Source organism: Hemitrygon akajei, chromosome 3 (genome assembly GCF_048418815.1).
Source record: "Hemitrygon akajei chromosome 3, sHemAka1.3, whole genome shotgun sequence".
NCBI classification, from domain to species: Eukaryota; Metazoa; Chordata; class Chondrichthyes; order Myliobatiformes; family Dasyatidae; genus Hemitrygon; species Hemitrygon akajei.
Genome location: NC_133126.1, coordinates 883,908 through 902,490, shown reverse-complemented (window position 1 = coordinate 902,490; position 18,583 = coordinate 883,908). Strand labels below are relative to the sequence as shown.

At 41.8% G+C, this 18,583-nt stretch overlaps 1 protein-coding gene across 9 annotated transcripts in view; it reads left to right on the top strand.

Annotated features, from left to right (window-relative positions):
* tmem63c (transmembrane protein 63C) overlaps positions 1-18,583 on the top strand; it is a 616,893-nt gene that overhangs the window by 207,214 nt on the left and 391,096 nt on the right. For all 9 annotated transcript variants that reach the window (XM_073039119.1, XM_073039117.1, XM_073039118.1 and 6 more), the window contains one exon: positions 150-283. In XM_073039119.1, the coding sequence (XP_072895220.1) occupies positions 150-283 (134 nt within the window). The remainder of the gene's footprint in view (positions 1-149; positions 284-18,583) is intronic.

Below are 18,583 nucleotides of genomic sequence, written 5' to 3'. Positions count from 1 at the left end.
GGATGGCAGCCTGAGATGTGTCTGGGATGTGGCTTGCTTCCGCACTTCCTATGTTATGTGGTTGGCTTCCCTGTAAATAGTGTGGAAGTTTAATGTGCATGACAATTTGAACTCCATTTGTTCACCAGAAGCTGCCTTCTCTGTTGCAGGTAGATGCGGAGCAGTACTACAGTGAACTGGAAGAGAAGCTCACAGATGAGTTCAACGCCGAGCGCCATCGGATCACTCTGAAACGGCTGGGAATGAGTTTTGTGACCTTCCAGGATGAACGGATGACAGCTGTGTAAGTAACAGGCAAAGAGTTGAAATTAGGATTGACACTTCCTCTTTTGTTTTTATGTAATTCCTTCATTCTGAGCCCACACCAGCCCCACACCAACAGCACCAACTCAAAATAATCATCACTAACTTGGAACTAATCAATGGTAACCTTACACCAAATTGCCTCCAACATCAGCACAATCTCCAGACCTCCAAAACAGCGGCACTAACACCACTCTAACCAGCACCGTTCTCAAACCTGCTCCAACCCAAGTGTAACCAGCACCACTACAAACCTGGCTCCAACCCCACTCTAACCACTACCATCACTAAACCAGCAGTATCAACCCCACTCTAACCAGCAGCACCTCCAACCCTACTATAATCAGCTCCATCTCAAAACTAGTAGCACCGACCGCAATTTAACCAACACCATCTCCAAACCAGCAGCACTAACACCACCCTATCCAGCACCATCTCCAAAATGGTTCCAACTCCATTCTAACCAGCATCATGTCCAAACTGGCTCCAACTCCACTTTAACCAGCATCATCACCAAACCACTGCTAACCCCATTCTAGCCAGCACTGTCTCCAAATTGGCTCCAACCCAAATCTAACCAGCAACATCCCCACTGTAACCAGCACTATTTCCAAACCAGCTCCAAAACAACTTCAACCCCACTCTAATCAGCATAATCACCAAACCACCACTAACCCCACTCTAACCAGCACCTATTTCCATACCAGAAGCACCAACCCCACATTAACCAGTGCTCCGGAATAAATACCTCAAACCCTGCCCTTTCACTGGCAGTCACTGTCATGGTCCCTTCTGGCAAGCGCCCACCTGGCTATTTACCTCAGGAATTGCGCCTCAATCACCTCGTTTAGTTCCAATCATTCCCAGGTCCCAATAACTACAAACACCTGCCTTCCATCAGCAAATGCAGTATAAAAACCCTGTGAGCACAACTAGAAGCTGCCAGTTTGTTGGTCGACTCGTATAGGAGTAACCTCGTTCCATAGTTCTTAGGACTATCAGTTCTAAGTCTAGCATTGTTCCTGAATTCTTTACTAAGACCAAGACTCTGGGTAAAGACTCCCTTGGCACCAATTCCATGCTCGCTATGACCGTAATGCCTCCCGACTGAGCCTCTGCGCCTGTGTTCAGTACTTGGGATCATTCTACCGCCACGTCCTTGCAACAGTCACTGGCCCCGCTTAAATGGATTTACACAGGAATAGCCCAATGTTAGCCATAAACCAACAACACTTAGCATAAAAAAAACACAGTAAGATATAGGAACAGCATTAGTCCATCTGGCCCGTTGGATCTGCTTTGCCATTCAATCTTGGCTGATAGCTAAAATGAACTTAGAACACTAGCCAGGTGGTACTAGTTAGCAGCATACTAACCAATATCAATTGACCAAATATAAACAGACAGACAGATATATTTTATTGATCCCGAGGGAAATTGGGTTTCGTTACAGCCGCACCAACCAAGAATAGTGTAGAGATATAGCAATATAAAACCATAAATATTTAAATAATAATGTTAATCATGCCAAGTGGAAATAAATCCAGGACCAGCCTATTGGCTCAGGGTGTTTGACACTCTGAGGGAGGAGTTGTAAAGTTTGATGGCCACAGGCAGGAATGACTTCCTATGACGCTCAGTGTTGCATCTCGGTGGAATGAGTCTCTGGCTGAATGTACTCCTGTGCCTAACCAGTACATTATGGAGTGGATGGGAATCATTGTCCAAGATGGCATGCAACTTGGACAGCATCCTCTTTTCAGACACCACCGTCAGAGAGTCCAGTTCCACCCCCACAACATCACTGGCCTTACGAATGAGTTTGTTGATTCTGTTGATGTTTGCTACCCTCAGCCTGCTGCCCCAGCACACAACAGCAAACATGATAGGACTGGCCACCACAGACTCGTAGAACATCCTCAGCATCGTCCGGCAGATGTTAAACAAGAAAACAAAGTTGTTTCACTAACAAGCATGTTATGGTTGGGAAGATGTTAGAGTCAATTGTTAAGGATGAGGTGTTGGAGTACTTGGGGACACAGGACAAGATAGCACAAAGTCAGCGTGGTTTCCTTCAGTGAAAATTCTTTCCCTTTATCAATCTTTTTATTAGTTAAATAAAAAAGTACATATATATATAAACAAGAGGAGAATTATCACAAATATCTATATCAATAACAGTTCAAATAAAAGTAAAACTAAACATTATCAAGATCAAACATAGTATTAATCTAATAGGATATAATAAAGAGAAAGGTAATTGATTCTCCTCTTATCCATAATAAGAAAAAAAAGATAAACTTTTATAATTGAAATGTACAGAGAAAAAAACCTCAAAACACAAAAAAACAAAATGAATAGAACTGGGCAACTCAAACTGAGAGTGAAAGCAAAAAAAAATACAAGGAAAAACTTTCTGTTCAAATCCAAAACTTCAAAAAGGTAACTGGAAGGGCCATAAGTCAGAGCATATGAAAATATTGAATAAAAGGTTGCCAAGTTTCCTCAAATTTAGAGGATGTATCAAATATCCGACTTCTTATTTTCTCTAAACTTAAACCGGACATAATGGAAGTAAGCCAATAAATAACAGTAGGTGGATTAGAATCCTTCCATTTAAGCAAAATGGCTGTCCTAGCCAATAAAGTTGTAAAAGCTATCATCCGTTGAGCGGAAACAGGAATATCTCCTGCTTCCGATGCAATGATCCCAAAAATTGCTGTAAGTATATTTGGTTGTAGATCCAAATTCAGAACCTTTGATAAAGTTTTAAAGACTTCTTTCCAAAAATTATCTAACTTGATACAAGACCAGAACATACGTGTTAAAGTAGCCACCTCAATATTACATCTATCACAAATGGGATTATTATTAGAAAAAATATGGGCTACTTAGTCCTTCGACATATGCACCCGATGCGCTACCTTGAACTATATCGAGGAATGACGAGCACAAATAGATGAAGTATTTACCAAATGAAAAATTTTATCCCATCTGAGACTGACTCTCGAAATTCCAATTCCCACACAGCTTTAATTTTATCATTAGATAACATACCCAAATTCAATAACCATTTATAAATGATAGCTATCAGTCCTTTTTGAAATGGTTTGACCTGAAGAAGAGTATCAATAATATTGGGTGAATAAGCCAAGGGAAAATCTGGCAGTAAATTATGTAGAAAATTCCTAATTTGTAAAGATCCTTAAAAATGTGTACATTAGATAGGTCATATTTATCCACTAACTGAATGAAAGACATTAGACAATTACCCATGAACAAATCTAAAAAAAGTTACTATTCCTTTGGTTTTCCAAATTGAAAAGGTCTGATCAAAAATTGAAGGTTTAAAAAATAAGATGGATTTTACTAGAAAGGACAAAATGATTAAAGTCAAAGGATCTATGAAATTGAAACCAAATTCTTAATGTATGTTTAATAATAGGATTAAAATCTTACTACCGATCTTAGAAAGCAAAAAGGAAGAGGAGCTCCCAATAAAGAGGCCAAAGAATACCCCTTCACTGAGTTTTTCTGCAAATCCACCCTTAAGGGACAATCATGTATATCTGAAAAATGAATCCAAAAAGAGATATAACGAATGTTAATTGCCCAGTAGCACAATCTAAAGTTTGGCAAAGCCATACCACCATACTTTTTAAATTTCTTCAATAAAGGTTCACTCAATCTAGGATTTTTATTATTCCAAATAAAAGATAAAATTTTAGAGTCTATTCTATCAAAAAACAGTTTAGAAACAAAAGAGGGGATTGCTTGGAATACATTTAAAGCCTTCGGTAACACTATCATTTTAATAGCATTAATACGGCCAATTAATGATAATGTCATAGGAAACCATTTAGATATTACTTGCTGTGTATATACTCAATTAATGGAAGAAAGTCGTTAAAATTTTTGGTAATTTTAATACCGAGATAAGTAAAGTTATTTTCAGCAATTCTGAAAGGAAATTGGTCATATTGATCAAAACAATTCTTAATAGGAAATAACTCACTTTTATACAAATTTAATTTATATCTAGAAAAACTACTAAATTCAGAAAATATAGATAACAAAGCAGGAATCAATTTCTTAGGATCTGAATTATAAACTAACAAGTCATCTGCATACAACGAAAGCTTATGCACTTTATCTCCTCTCTTAATACCTAAAACCTCATTGGAGTCCAGAAGAGCAATAGCGTTCACACGCCCTGTGAATCCACAGCCGCTACCAGGACAGTGACGACACGTGGCTTATGTGGAAGGGCATCCAGGACATCACCAACTATAGGACAACATCACCTGACTCTGTGGGTGATACCTCCCTCCCAGATGCGCTGAATAACTTCTACACCCGGTTTGAGGCAGAAAATGACGTGGCGGCGATGAAGTCCACCTCTCCTACAAATGACCAGGTGCTGTGTCTCTCCGGGGCCGATGTGAGAAGAACCCTGTGCAGGGTCAACCCACGGAAGGCTGCTGGACCAGACAACATCCCTGGTAGAGTGCTCAGAGGATGTGCAGACCAGCTAGCAGAGGTTCTCACTGACATCTTCAACATCTCCCTGAGCAGCGCCACCGTTCCAACGTGCTTCAAGGCCGCCACCATCGTCCCTGTGCTGAAGAAGTCTTCAGTGTCCTGCCTAAATGACTACCATCCCGTTGCACTTACATCCACAATCATAAAGTGTTTCGAGAGGCTCGTCATGAGGCATATCAAGACCCTGCTGCACCCCTCACTGGACCCCCTGCAGTTTGTGTACCATCCCAACCGCTCAACAGATGACGCCATTGCCACCACCCTCCACCTGCCCTAACGCACCTGGACAAAAAAGACACATACGTTCGGATGCTTTTCATAGACTTCAGTTCAGCATTCAACACAATCATCCCTCAGAAACTGTTTGGAAAGCTGAGCCTACAGAGCCTGAACACCTCCCTCTGCAACTGGATCCTAGACTTCCTGACTGGGAGACCTCAGTCAGTTCGGATCAGGAGCAGCATCTCAAACACCATCAGACTGAGCACGGAGGCCCCCTAGGACTGCATGCTCAGTCCACTGCTATTCACTCTGCTGACCCACGACTGTGCTGCAACACACAGCTCGAACCACATCATCAAGTTCGCCGATGACATGACCGTGGTGGGTCTCATAAGCAAGAATGACGAGTCAGCTTACAGAGAGGAGGTGCAGCGGCTAACGGACTGGTGCAGAGCCAACAACCTGTCTCTTAATGTGAACAAAACAAAAGAGATGGGTGTTGACTTCAGGAGGGCATGGAGTGACCACTCTCCGCTGAACATCGACGGCTCCTCAGTAGAGATTGTTAAGAGCACCAAATTTTTTGGTGTTCACCTGACGGAGAATCTCACCTGGTCCCTCAACACCAGTTCCATAGCAAAGAAAGCCCAGCAGCATCTCTACTTTCTGCGAAGGCTGAGGAAAGTCCATCTCCCACCCCCCATCCTCATCACATTCTACAGAGGTTGTATTGAGAGAATCCTGAGCAGCTGCATCACTGCCTGGTTTGGAAATTGCACCATCTTGGATCGCAAGACCCTGCAGCGGAGAGTGAGGTCAGCTGAGAAGATCATTGGGGTCTCTCTTCCTGCCATCACGGACATTTACACTACACGCTACATCTGCAAAGGAAACAGCATTATGAAGGACCCCACGCACCCATCATACAAACACTTCTCCCTCCTGCCATCTGGGAAAAGGCTCTGAAGCATTCAGGCTCTCAAGACCAGACTATGTAACAGTTTCTTCCCCCAAGCTATCAGTCTCCTCAATATCCAGAGCCTGGACTGACACCTTGCCCTATTGTTCTGTTTATTATTTATTGTAATGCCTGCACTGTTTTTGTGTACTTTACGCAGTCTTGTGTCAGCCTGTAGTCTAGTGTAGCTTTCTCTGTGTTGTTTTTTTAACATAGTTCTGTCTAGTTTTTGTACTGTGTCATGTAACACCATGGTCCTGAAAAACGTTGTTTCGTTTTTACTATGTACTGTACCAGCAGTTATGGTCGAAATGACAATAAAAGTGACTTGACTTGACAAGAGGTTCTAGAGCCAGGTTGAATAACAACGGACTAAAAGGAAAACCCTGCCTGGTACCTCTATATAACCCAAAATAAGAAGATTTTTGATTGTTAGTTACAACTGCCGCCAAAGGGGCTTGATAAATCAATTTAATCCAAGAAATCAAGCATGGACCAAAATTAAATCTTTCTAAAACCTGAAATAAATAGGGCCATTCTACCCTGTCAAAGGCTTTCTCTGCATTAAGAGAAGCAACACATTCAAATTCTTTTGATGGAGAGGAATGAATGATATTCAGTAATCTCTGAATATTAAAATATGATTATCTATTCTTAATAAATCTAGTTTGATTCTTAGAAATAACCTCAGGTAAGATATTCTCAAGCCTGTTGGCCAAAATCTTAGAAAGAATTTTGGAATCAACATTTAATAAAGAAATTGGTCTGTAAGAGGCACATTCAAATAAATCTTTTCCTTTTTTAGGAATTAATGAAATTGATGCCTCATAAAAAGTTTTTGGGAGGGTCCCAGAAGATATAGATTCAGTGAAAATTTGGCAAAGATGAGGTGTAAGAATATCCGTAAACGTCTTAAAAAATTCTACCGTAAATCCATCCGGTCCCGGAGCTTTACCTGATTGAAAAGAAGATATAACTCTTACTATTTCCTCTCAATTAATGGGTGCAACTAAAGTATTCATATCTTGGGTAGAAATTTGGGGTATATTCAATCTTTGCAGAAATTCATTCATAGAAGTAGCATTGTCTGAAAAATCAGATTTATAAAGATTAGAGTAGAAATCCAAAAAAAACCCTATTAATTTCCTGGCAATCAGATGTTTCAATTCTGTCAGATCTTCATACTTTCAAAATCTGCCTTATAGCCATAGTTACTTTGAGTTGAGCAGCTAAAAGTTTACCTGATTTATCTCCATGTATAGAAAATTGACTTTTCGATTTTGAAAGTTGTTGCTCAACAAGATAAGTCAATAGCAAGTCATGCTGCATTTGAAGTTTCACCCTTTCCTTATATAACTCTTCAGTAGGTAATACTGAATAAACTTTATCTACTTTTTTAATCCTGTTAGTAACTAAAAGTTCTGCTTTAGTTTTCTTTCTTAAAGCTGCCAAATATGAAATTATGTGTCCCCTAAGAAAAGATTTCATTGTATCTCAAATAAGCAAATTTAACATACCCTCAGTTATATTTAATCCAAAAAATAGAGATTTGCTCTTTTATAAAACTTAGAAATGTTGAATCATGGAGCAATGCAGTATTAAATCTCCATTGAGTGCCTTCCGTGAGTTATCAGAATGCTTCAGTGTAAGTCTCATCGGCGCATGATCTGACAGCGCAATAACGTCATACGCACAATCAGCAACAAAGGATACCAATCGCGTATCTAACAAAAAATAATCAATTCTTGAATATTTATGATGTACATGTGAAAAAAAAGAAAACTCTCTATCTTTAGGATGGAGAAATCTCCAAATGTCTAACACACCGTATTCTAGTAAAAAGGAGTTAATGCAGGACGCAGCCTTATTAGGAAGGCACGGATTGGTTGATGGCCTATCAATTGAGGGATTGAGACAGCAGTTAAAGTCACCGCCCATAATCAACTTATATTCATTTAAGTTCGGCAGTGCAGAAAATAATCTCTTAAAAAATTCAGGACTATCTACATTAGGTGCGTACACACACACCAATGCCATCTTCTGACCATATAACAAACCAGTAACAATTAAAGTATCTTCCAATTGAAACCAGTAACAGTATTAAAATGTACAAAAGAGACTTTAAAATTAATAAAAATAGACACTCCTCTATTTTTTGAAATTAACGAAGAGTGATACTGAGAACCTTTCCAAAATTAAAAAAAAAAACAATTTTCACCTTCCCTACGGATGTGGGTCTCTTGCACAAAAGTAATATCGGCTTGAAATGTTCTCAATTTCTTAAAGACCTTTCTACACTTAATAGGTTGATTCAAGCCATTCAGGTTCCAGGAAATTATATTAATTTTATTAACATCCATACTGAAACTTTAATTTAGGGATTTAAAAAATGAATTTGTGCGCTGAGACAAACCAAGCCCTCAGGAAGGAACAGAATAGATTCGATGAGAAAGGAAAAAAACAACATGATTGACAAGAAAACCTCTCAGGACTACCCAGTCAAAAAAACCTACACTAATATGCACACCCCTCCGCCCAAAGCCAGAAAAAAAACCATCCAATAGGCGGATAGCATGCTAACTACACACCCGAAACCCTTTGTCTCTAATAGGCAGACTCTTTTTTAAAAAAAAGTTATATACTGACACCACTGACTCAAGACACAACATCAGATGCGTAGAAAAAAAATTTAAATTCCAAATTTTATAATATTATGTCTAACAAGGGTTAAAATGTAGTTAACAGCAGCCATCTTAAATTAATTTAATAAACCTTGATCATATATTCAAAAAAGAAAAATCTAACCAAGTAATATGATACAACTCATATTAAACTCTAACAGATCAATAGACAGTAGGTGCAGGAGTAGGCCATTCGGCCCTTCTAGCCAGCACCGCCATTCACTGTGATCATGGCTGATCATATACAATCAGTATCCCGTTCCTGCCCTCTCCCCATATCCCTTGATCCCGCTATCTATAAGAGCTCTATCTAACTCTCTCTTGAATGCATCCAGAGACTTGGCCTCCACTGCCTTCTGGGGCAGAGCATTCCACATATCCACCACTCTCTGGGTGAAAAAGTTTTTCCGCATCTCAGTTCTAAATGGCCTACCCCTTATTCTTAAACTGTGGCCTCTAGTTCTGGACTCACCCATCAGCGGGAACATGCTTCCTGCCTCCAGTGTGTGTCCAATCCCTTAATAATCTTATATGTTTCAATCAGATCCCCTCTCATCCTTCTAAATTCCAGTGTATACAAGCCCAGTCGCTCCAATCTTTCAATATATGACAGTCCCGCCATTCCGGGAATTAACCTTGTGAACCTACGCTGCACTCTCTCAATAGCAAGAATGTCCTTCCTCAAATTTGGAGACCAAAACTGCACACAATACTCCAGGTGTGGTCTCACCAGGGCCCTGTACAGCTGCAGAAGGACCTCTTTACTCCTATACTCAATTCCTCTTGTTATAGAAGCCAGCATGCCATTAGCTTTCTTCACTGCCTGCTGTACCTGCATCCTAAAAGAAAGCAGAAGGAAAAAAAAATAAAACCACCAGACGATGTCTGGACGAACAAAAAATATAAATGGAACTTTCAACGATTCAGCTGTAGACAACTCTCAGCTAAAGATTGAATTCAATATTATGTCTAATAGATGTTAGCACATAATTAACAGCAGCCATCTTAAATTCATTTAGTAAAAATTGATCATATATTCAGAAAAAATAGATTCAAGCAAATAATATGTTGCAACTTATGTTAAATTCATACAAATCTGAAAAAAAAGAAAAAATACAAGAATCAAAGCGATGGCTATACAGACATAGAACATAGGTTAAACTTTAAACGATTCAACTACACACAATTGTCAGCTAAGGATTAAATGTTGGAGTTGCTTGCAGAACGGCAATGTAGGAGTTGCTTATGTGACCGACTTCAATTCGTTGAGAAACTTCCAAGCCTCCTCAGAATCAAGGCGATTAGGACGAGCATTAGGCATAAAAATTGTCAACCAGGCAGGATAGCGCAAAGATGGACGACAGTTTTTCTTATACAATTCTGCCATCACTTCGCGATATTTAATTCTTTCTGCATAAACTTCAAGGACAAAATCTTCAACTATACGAAACTCTACACTGTTATAAGTTAACTTCCCCCACTTCCTGACATCTCAAAGAATTGCTTCTTTAGTAACAAAATAATGTAAACACAGAATCACCGCTTGTGGTTTCATCATGGCTTGTTGCAGGGGATTTGGTGAGCCCTGTCTATTAATGGAGAGGTTTCAAGATCTCACTAAAAGTGAGTATAACATACTCATAAAAAACTTTAATGGCTCATGGGTTTCCATATTTTCAGGCAAACCCAGTATATGTAAATTCATCCTTCGGCTTCTACTTTCCAGATTGATCGTTTTCTTTCTAATTCTTGATAATTCTGACAAAACCTCAGCAATTCTTTTTTCCATGGTAGAGAACTTCAATTCCTGCTCTTTAATCACTTGATGTATTGTCTCCTGTTGTCTTCCGATTTTATTAGTATCCATTTTAAGCGTTTGATATTGAGATTCTAGATTCCTCAAAGATTCTTGGACAGCAAATACAGTTTTTTCAAGTTTTTCATTAGCATTCATCAGTTTATCAATTTTAGAATTCACCATTCCAAATTTGCTATTAGTTCTTGCATCAATAAGAACATTCTTTCAGGAGTATAGGTTTCTTCTACCTCCTTTGTAAATTCCGTTTGCTCAGTTTAAAAACAATTTTGCCACATCATAATTCCTTTCCAGTTCAGGTTCCAGCCATCAAATTAAATCGTAAATCCTTCGCTAAAAGTAATGTTCCTTCAAAGTTTAAACAAAAGTAGCAGTGGAAAGTAGGTTGTAAAAGGATAGAGAAGAGCCAACAAGCTTCTTACTCCATGAGCTGCCCAGAAGAGACTCCCCCTTAAGGGAAAATCCTGCCTGACGAACATGTTGGAATCTTCTTTGAGGAGATTACAAGTAGGATCAATAAAGGATGCAGTGGATGTTGTATATTTGGACTTTCAGAAGGCCTTTGACAAGGCGCCACACATGAGGCTGCTTACCAAGTTAAGAGCCTATGGTATGACAGGAAAGTTACTAACATGGTTAGAGCATTGGCTGATTGACAGGAGGCAATGAGTGGGAATAAAAACGATCCTTGTCTGGTTGGCTGCCAGTGACTAGTGGTGTTCCGCAGGAGTCGATGTTGGAACCACATCTTTTTATGCTGTATATAAATGATTTAGATGATGGAATAGATGGCATTTTTGCCAGGTTTACAGATGATACTAAGATTGGTGGAGGAGCAAGTAGCTTTGAGGAACCAGGTAGGTTGCAGAAGGATTTAGACAGATGAGGAGAATAGGCAAGAAAGTGGCAAATGAAATATAATAACCATATAACTATATAACAATTACAGCTCGGAAACAGGCCATCTCGGCCCTTCTAATCTGTGCCGAATGCTTACTCTCACCTAGTCCCACTGACCTGCACTCAGCCCATAACCCTCCATTCCTTTCCTGTCCATATACCTATCCAATTTTACTTTAAATGACAATATCGAACCTAATGTTGGAAAATGCATCGTCATGCACTTTGGTAGTAAAATAAATGTGCGGACTATTTTCTGAATGGGGAGAAATCTAAAAATCTGAGATGCAAAGGGACTTGGGAGTCCTTGTGCAGAACACCCTGAAGGTTAAATTGCAGGTAGAGTTGGTGGTGAGGAAGGCAAATGCCATGTTAGCATTCATTTCAAGAGGTCTAGAATACAAGAGCAGGGATGTGATGCTGAGACTTTATAAGGCACTGGTGAGGCCTCACCTTGAGTACTATGAACAGTTTTGGGCCCCTCATCTTAGAAAAGATATGCTGACATTGGAGAGGGTCCAGAGGAGGTTCACAAGGATGATTCCAGGAATGAAAGGGTTATAATACGAGAAACACTTGATGGCTATCAGTCTACTTGCTGGAATTTAGAAGGATAAGATCTCATCGAAACCTTTTGAACGTTAAAAGGTCTGGACAGGGTAGATGTTGAAAGGATGTTTCCCACGATGGGAGAGTCTGGGACAAGAGGGCACAGCCACAGGATAGAAGGGCGCCCTTTCAAAACAGAGATGCAGAGAAATTTCTTTCACCAAAGGGTGGTGAATTTGTGGAATTTATTACCACATGCAGCTGTGGAGGCCAGGCCTTTGGGTGTACTTAAGGCAGAGATTGATAGGTTCTTGATTGAACATGGCATCAAAGATTACGGGGAGAGGGCCGGAAATGGGGTTGAGAAGGAGAAGAAAAAAGGATCAGCCATGATTGAATGGCGGAGCAGACACGATGGGCCAGATGGCCTAATTATGCTCCTCTGTCTTATGGTCTTATAAGCTATAACTAATTGTTGTTGTGCCACATTAACACATATATTAGAGATATCCCATTGACCCTGATGTTACTTAGGTATTGAGGGCTGGATATAGAGAAGAAAGGAAACTTATGAGACAGACTGAAACTACTGATGGGGAAGATCTGACAAGAGTAGGCATGCAAAGAGCAGTATGTTAAGCTGGTCCAGGAGATTAAGTCACATGGAATCTAAAACTGGCTTAGTCATAGAAGGCAGAGGGATTTGGAATTGATTTGTTGTACTGAGTTACAGTGAAAAATATATCTTGCATACTGTTCATACAGACCAATTCATTACTTAGTACATTGAGGTAAAACAAGAGAAAGCAATAATAATACAGAATAAAGTGCAACAGCTACAGAGAAAGGGCAATGCAGATAAACAATAAGGTGGAAGATTAAAATGAAGTAGACTGAGTAGACTAGGAAACAATTTAATAATCTTGTAACAGCAGGGTAGAAGCTGTCTTTGAGCCTGGAGTTATGTGCTTTTAAGATTTTTATCTTCTGGTGGTGATAGAGTAGTGTTTCTATGAGTTGACATCTGGGATCAGTAGTATTTCTCAGGGATCAGAATCAGAATCAAAATCAGAATTAGGTTTATTATCACCGGCATGCGTTGTGAAATTTGTTAACTTAGCAGCAGTTCTATACAATATATAATATAGAAGAAGAAGGAAGAAGAAAAAGTAATAATAATAAAAAATAAGTAAATCAATTCACAATATATGTATATTGAATAGATTAAAATCATGCAAAAAACAGAAATAATTGTTATTAAAAAAAGTGAAGTAGTGTTCACGGGTTCAATATCCATTTAGGAAACGGACGGCAGAGGGGAAAAAGCTGTTCCTGTATTGCTGAGTGTGTGCCTTCAGGCTTCTGTACCTCCTTCCTGATGGTAACAGTGAGAAAAGGGTGCTGAAGGTCCTTAATAGATGATGCCTTTGTAAGACACCGCTCCTTGAAGAGGTCCTGGGGACTTTGTAGGCTAGTACCCAAGATGGAGCTGACTAAATTTACAACCCTCTGCAGCGTCTTTCAGCCCTGTGCAGTAGCTCCCCCCACCCCATACCAGACAGTGATGTCAGCACATTAGAATGCTCTCCACAGTAGATCTATAGAAGTTTTTGAGTGCATTTGTTGACATACCAAATCTCGCTGACTTGCTTTCTTTATAACTGCATTGATATGTTGGTACCAGGTTAGATCCTGAGAGATCTTAACACTCAGAAACTTGAAACTGCTCACTCTCCCCACTTCTGATCACTCTATGAGGATTGGTGTGTGTCCCTTCGTCTTACCCTTCCTGAAGTCCACAATCAGCTGTTATGTCTTAGTGATGTTGAGTTCAAGGTTGTTGCTGCGACACCACTCCACTAGTTGACATATCTTGCTCCTGTACATCCTCTCGTCTCCATCTGAGATTCTACAAACAATGGTTGTATCATCTACAAATTTATAGATGGCATTTGAACTATGCCTAGCCACACAGTCATGGGTATAGAGATGCTCATTGTGGCCTTTGTCGCTTGTGGTCGACCATGGGTTTTGTGCCTCTGGTAGTCACTGGTTTGTCGAGCAGCATCGACTCTGGCTATTGAACCTGGAACGGTAGGCTCTGCCCAGTTGCTGCATGTGTAGAGCGCTGTGGAATTGTTATCCATTGTGCTCTCTGTTTAGCTCTCTGCTCCTCAAACTGACTCAGGATCACTCTTTTGCCTTGCCGTAGGTGTTGCTGAAGAGTACCTCGCCATTTGTTGTGGCCATCTGCTATATCCTCTCAGCACTCTGTGTTGATTTTTAAGGCTTTCATGTTGCGCTTGCAGAGGTCCTTGAAGCAAAGCTGGGGTCTTCCAATGTTCCTTTTGCCTGTTGCTAGTTCTCTGTAGAGGATGTCCTTTGGCAGTCTACCATCCTTCATACGATGGACATGGTTCAGCCAGTGCAGTCTGCATTGTCTTAAAAGCGTGAATGTTGTGGGAAGTCCAGCGTGGGAGAGGACCTCAGAGTTTGGGACTTTGTCTCTCCAGGAGGCACCGAGGATGCGGCAAAGGCTGCGCAGGTGAAAACTATTGAGTTTCCTCTCCTGCTTGGAGTAGATTGTCCAAGTCTCGCTGCCAAACAGGAGAGTGCTGATAATGCATGCATTGTACAAGGCAGTCTTGGTCTTTGTAGTGAGTTTCAGATTCTCCCAGACCCACAAGGAGAGTCGAGCAAGGATTGATGTTGCTTTGCTGCTACGCCTATTGTTTTCAGCATTGAGGGAGAGAGTATCGCTAATGGTTGACCCCAAGAATGTGAACTCGTGGACCACTTCTAGATTGTAATTGTTGAAGGTAATGACTGGTGTCTCAACCACGTTCTGGGCAAAGACATTTGTTTCCTTTAGGCTGATGGTAAGCCTGAAGTCCTTGCATGCCTTAGAGAAGCAGTCCATGAGAGTTTGTAGTTGCTGTTCCATGTGCAAGGTTATAGCAGCGTCATCGGCAAAGAGCATGTCACATATTTTGATTTTTAGCACCTTTGTTCTTGCTCTCAGGCATGCAGGGTTGGGCAGCCGCCCATCAGACCTGGTGTGCATGTAGATGCCTTCTGTCAACGTCCCAAACGCGTGCTTCAATAGCATAGAGAAGAAGATGCCGAATAATGTTGGGGCCAACACGCATCCTTGTTTGACTCCACTATGAATAGCAAAGGGTTCTGATGAGCTGCCATCGTACTGAACAGTAGCCTCATGTCATCATGGAATGTCTTGATGATATTTTGGAGTTTCGGGGGACAGCCAATCTTGAGGAGAACCTGAAAGAGCCCATCCCTGCTGACAAGGTGGAATGCCTTGGTCAAATCGATGAAAGTGACATAGAGGAGTTTCTGTTGTTCCCTGCACTTCTCCTGGAGTTGACGGAGTGAGAAAATCATGTTGACAGTTGACCTCCTTGTGTGAAAACCACATTGGAACTCATGGGGTAGACTCATTCTGCCAGAGTTTGTAGACGTGCCAGAGCTACACGAGCAAACACTTTGCCGACAATACTCAGGAGGGAGATACCCCTGTAGTTGTTGCAGTTGCTCCTATGACCCTTGTTCTTGTACAAAGTGACAATTTTGGAATTGCACATATCCTGTGGTACGGCTCCTTCCTTCCAGCACTGACAGAGGACTTTGTGTAAAGTTTGGAGGAGTGAGCTCTTGCGGTGTTTGATCAGGTCTGGAGGAATCCCATCATTGCCAGGAGCTTTTCCTGGGGCCAGACTGTTAATTGCCTTGCTGAGGTCTTCAATGGTTGGTATGGAATCGAGTTCATCCATGACTGGTTGACAATCGATGGCATTAATGGCTGAGCTAACAACAACATTTTCCCTCAAGTAGAGCTCAGAGTAGTGTTCTACCCAGCGTTCCATCTGCTTACTTTTATCGGTGATTATTTCACCACTGGATGACTTCAAGGGTGCTGTCTTGCTCTGCGATGGGCCAAGGGCCTTCTTGATACCATTATACATCAATCTGATGTTGCCTTTCATAGCTGTTGTCTGAATGTCCTCACTGAGCTGGAGTCAGTACTCATTTGCGCACTGCCTTGCAGTCTGTTTGCACTTTGCTTCTAGCAGCTCGAAGAGCCTGGAGTGTTTGGTCAGTTGGTGAGCGCTTGTACTCTGTGAGAGCTGCACGCTTGGCTTCGATGACAGGAGTCATGAGGTTGGACTTCGCCTCAAACCAGTCACTGCTCTTTGTGGTCTTTCTTCCAAAGATAGAGAGTGCTGATTCGTGGATGGTGTCGCGAAGGTATGACCATTGTTCTGTTGCAGTATCTCCTTGTGAGGAGGTAGTCATAGCACCCTGTACTGACTTGGCAAACTCGTCAACCTTTTCTGACTGTTTCATCTCTGTTGTGTTGATGTGAGGTTTTCCAGTTTGTTTGGAGTGGTGGATTTTCTTCGGATGTAGTTTGATCTTGCAGCATACTAAAGCATGATCCGTATTGCAGTCTGCACTGTGGTATGAGCGGGTGATTAGTACAGAGTTAATGAAAGAGCACTTGGTGATGATCATGTCTAGCTGGTGCCAGTGTTTAGACCATGGATGTCGCCATGAGACCTTGTACTGCGACTTCATCTGAAAGTAGGAGTTAGTTACACACAGGCCGTGATAGGACCAGAACTCCAGGAGACGTTGTCCATTGTCATTTATTTTGCCAATTCTAAAGTGGCCAAGACAAGACGGCCAGGAATTGTTATTGGCTCCCACTCTGGCATTGAAGTCACCAAGGAGTACGAGTTGCTCATCACTGGGAATATTCCTAACAACAGCTCCTAATTTGTCGTAGAACATGTCTTTTGCCTCAGAGGTAGAGTTCAAAGTGGGGCATACACACTGACGAGAGACACTGGGCCATGACTGGTGCATAGGCAGAGAGTCATAAGTCGTTCTGATCCATTTTCTGGTGGCTCCACCATTTGCACCAAGGAGTTCCTAACGGCAAAACCCACTCCATGCTCGCGGGGCTCGTCTTGGTTCTTTCCCTGCCAGAATGTGTAGTCCCTTTCCATCAGTGTACCTGAATTGCCAAACGTATTTCTTGTAGGGCAGCTATATCTACCTTGAGCCTTAGTAGCTCATTGTTAATGACCACTGTTTTTTGTGCATCTTCGATATCCTTGAGGTTTTAGTCAAGTCCAGTCATCATTGTGCGGACAGTCCAACATCTCAACGAGGGGAGTTGTCTTATTCGATTTATTTTCTTTCTTGTCTGGTGCAGTAGTTAGTCAGCTCTTCGTGGAATAATACCTATGCACCCAATAAGGAAGACTGACTGTGGCAGGACAGCACCTTATTGGCTGGGGGCTGCCCAGCTTGAGGCAGGCACTAGCTGTCCAGTGAAACACGATGGTCTCTCCCACTGGTGGAAGCAACCCCTGGTGTCATGCTCTACGCCATTCAAGCATTATGACTTATAACCGGTAACTTATTAACTGCTTCCCTCGTTTGTCAAGTGCTATAAAGCGAAGCTGGAGTGGCCTCTCCAGGGCGCAAGCCAGGACAGAATTGATAAGGAGATCCGTCTGTTGCCCCTGCAGTAGGACCCCCCCCCCCTCCCACCATGCTGATGACAGGTCCACAGGTCCAAAGGAACAATGAAAGTCGATACAGTTTGGTGTCAGTAGCATTGCAGGAGTTGCCATGCCGGTGCTGGGTACAGCAGTCAGCCGCCTTCGGGACTCCAACTTCGGATTTTTCCTTGGGGTTTACTCCCAAAGCCTTTCCCATGAGCGAGTATAGCCGCAAGGCAGCGTAGGTTTGTAATCGGAGTTTCCCTCTCTTAGATGAGCTACCATCCATGGTTAATGAGCCCCATCTGCCCAGAGCAACTGGTTTTAAGGTGCCAGTGACCCACCTTTGCCCCTTCTCCTGTCAATGAGAACAGCTCCGCCGGGCATAAGAACTATGCCACACATGAAGGCCAGGAGCTGGACTTGGTTGTCAGAGGCTGTTTGAGAAGCACGCCATGAAGAGCATTTGTTTAGCAGTGGGAGCTCGTCCCCACTACTACCCTTCAGTTATGACTACCTTAGGAACCATGGGCTTCTGAGACAGGGATCACAGGGTCTCTGGGTGCAGCAGTTCTTGGCCAGTGGTGTTCCTCAGGTATCAGTGCTGGTCCAGTGGTGCTCTGCAGGGATCAGTGTTGGGTCAAGTTGTATTTCTCAGGGATCCATTTGGGAAACAGTGGCGTTCCTCAGGAATCCATGCTGAGACCAGTGGAGTTCTGCAGGGATCAGTGCTGGAACCAGTGGTGTCTTGCAGAGAATAACGCTGGAATTAGTAGTGTACCTCAGGAATCAGTGCTGGTCCAGCAGTGTTCCTCAGTGATCAGTGCTGGTCTAGTTGTATTCCTCAGGGATCGGTGCTGGGCCCAGTGGTATTCCTCAAGGAACCTTAGGGATCTGTGCTGGGATGCCTGTACTTTAATTAATATTTGGATATCAATGTAGGTAGCCTGAGCACAAGAAATTGAGGGGTGACCTTATTGAGATACATAAAATCATGAGGGGCATCCATAAAGTGAATGTTCACAGTCCTTTCCCTAGGCTAGGGAAGTCTAAAATTAGAGTATGTAGATTTAAGGTGAGG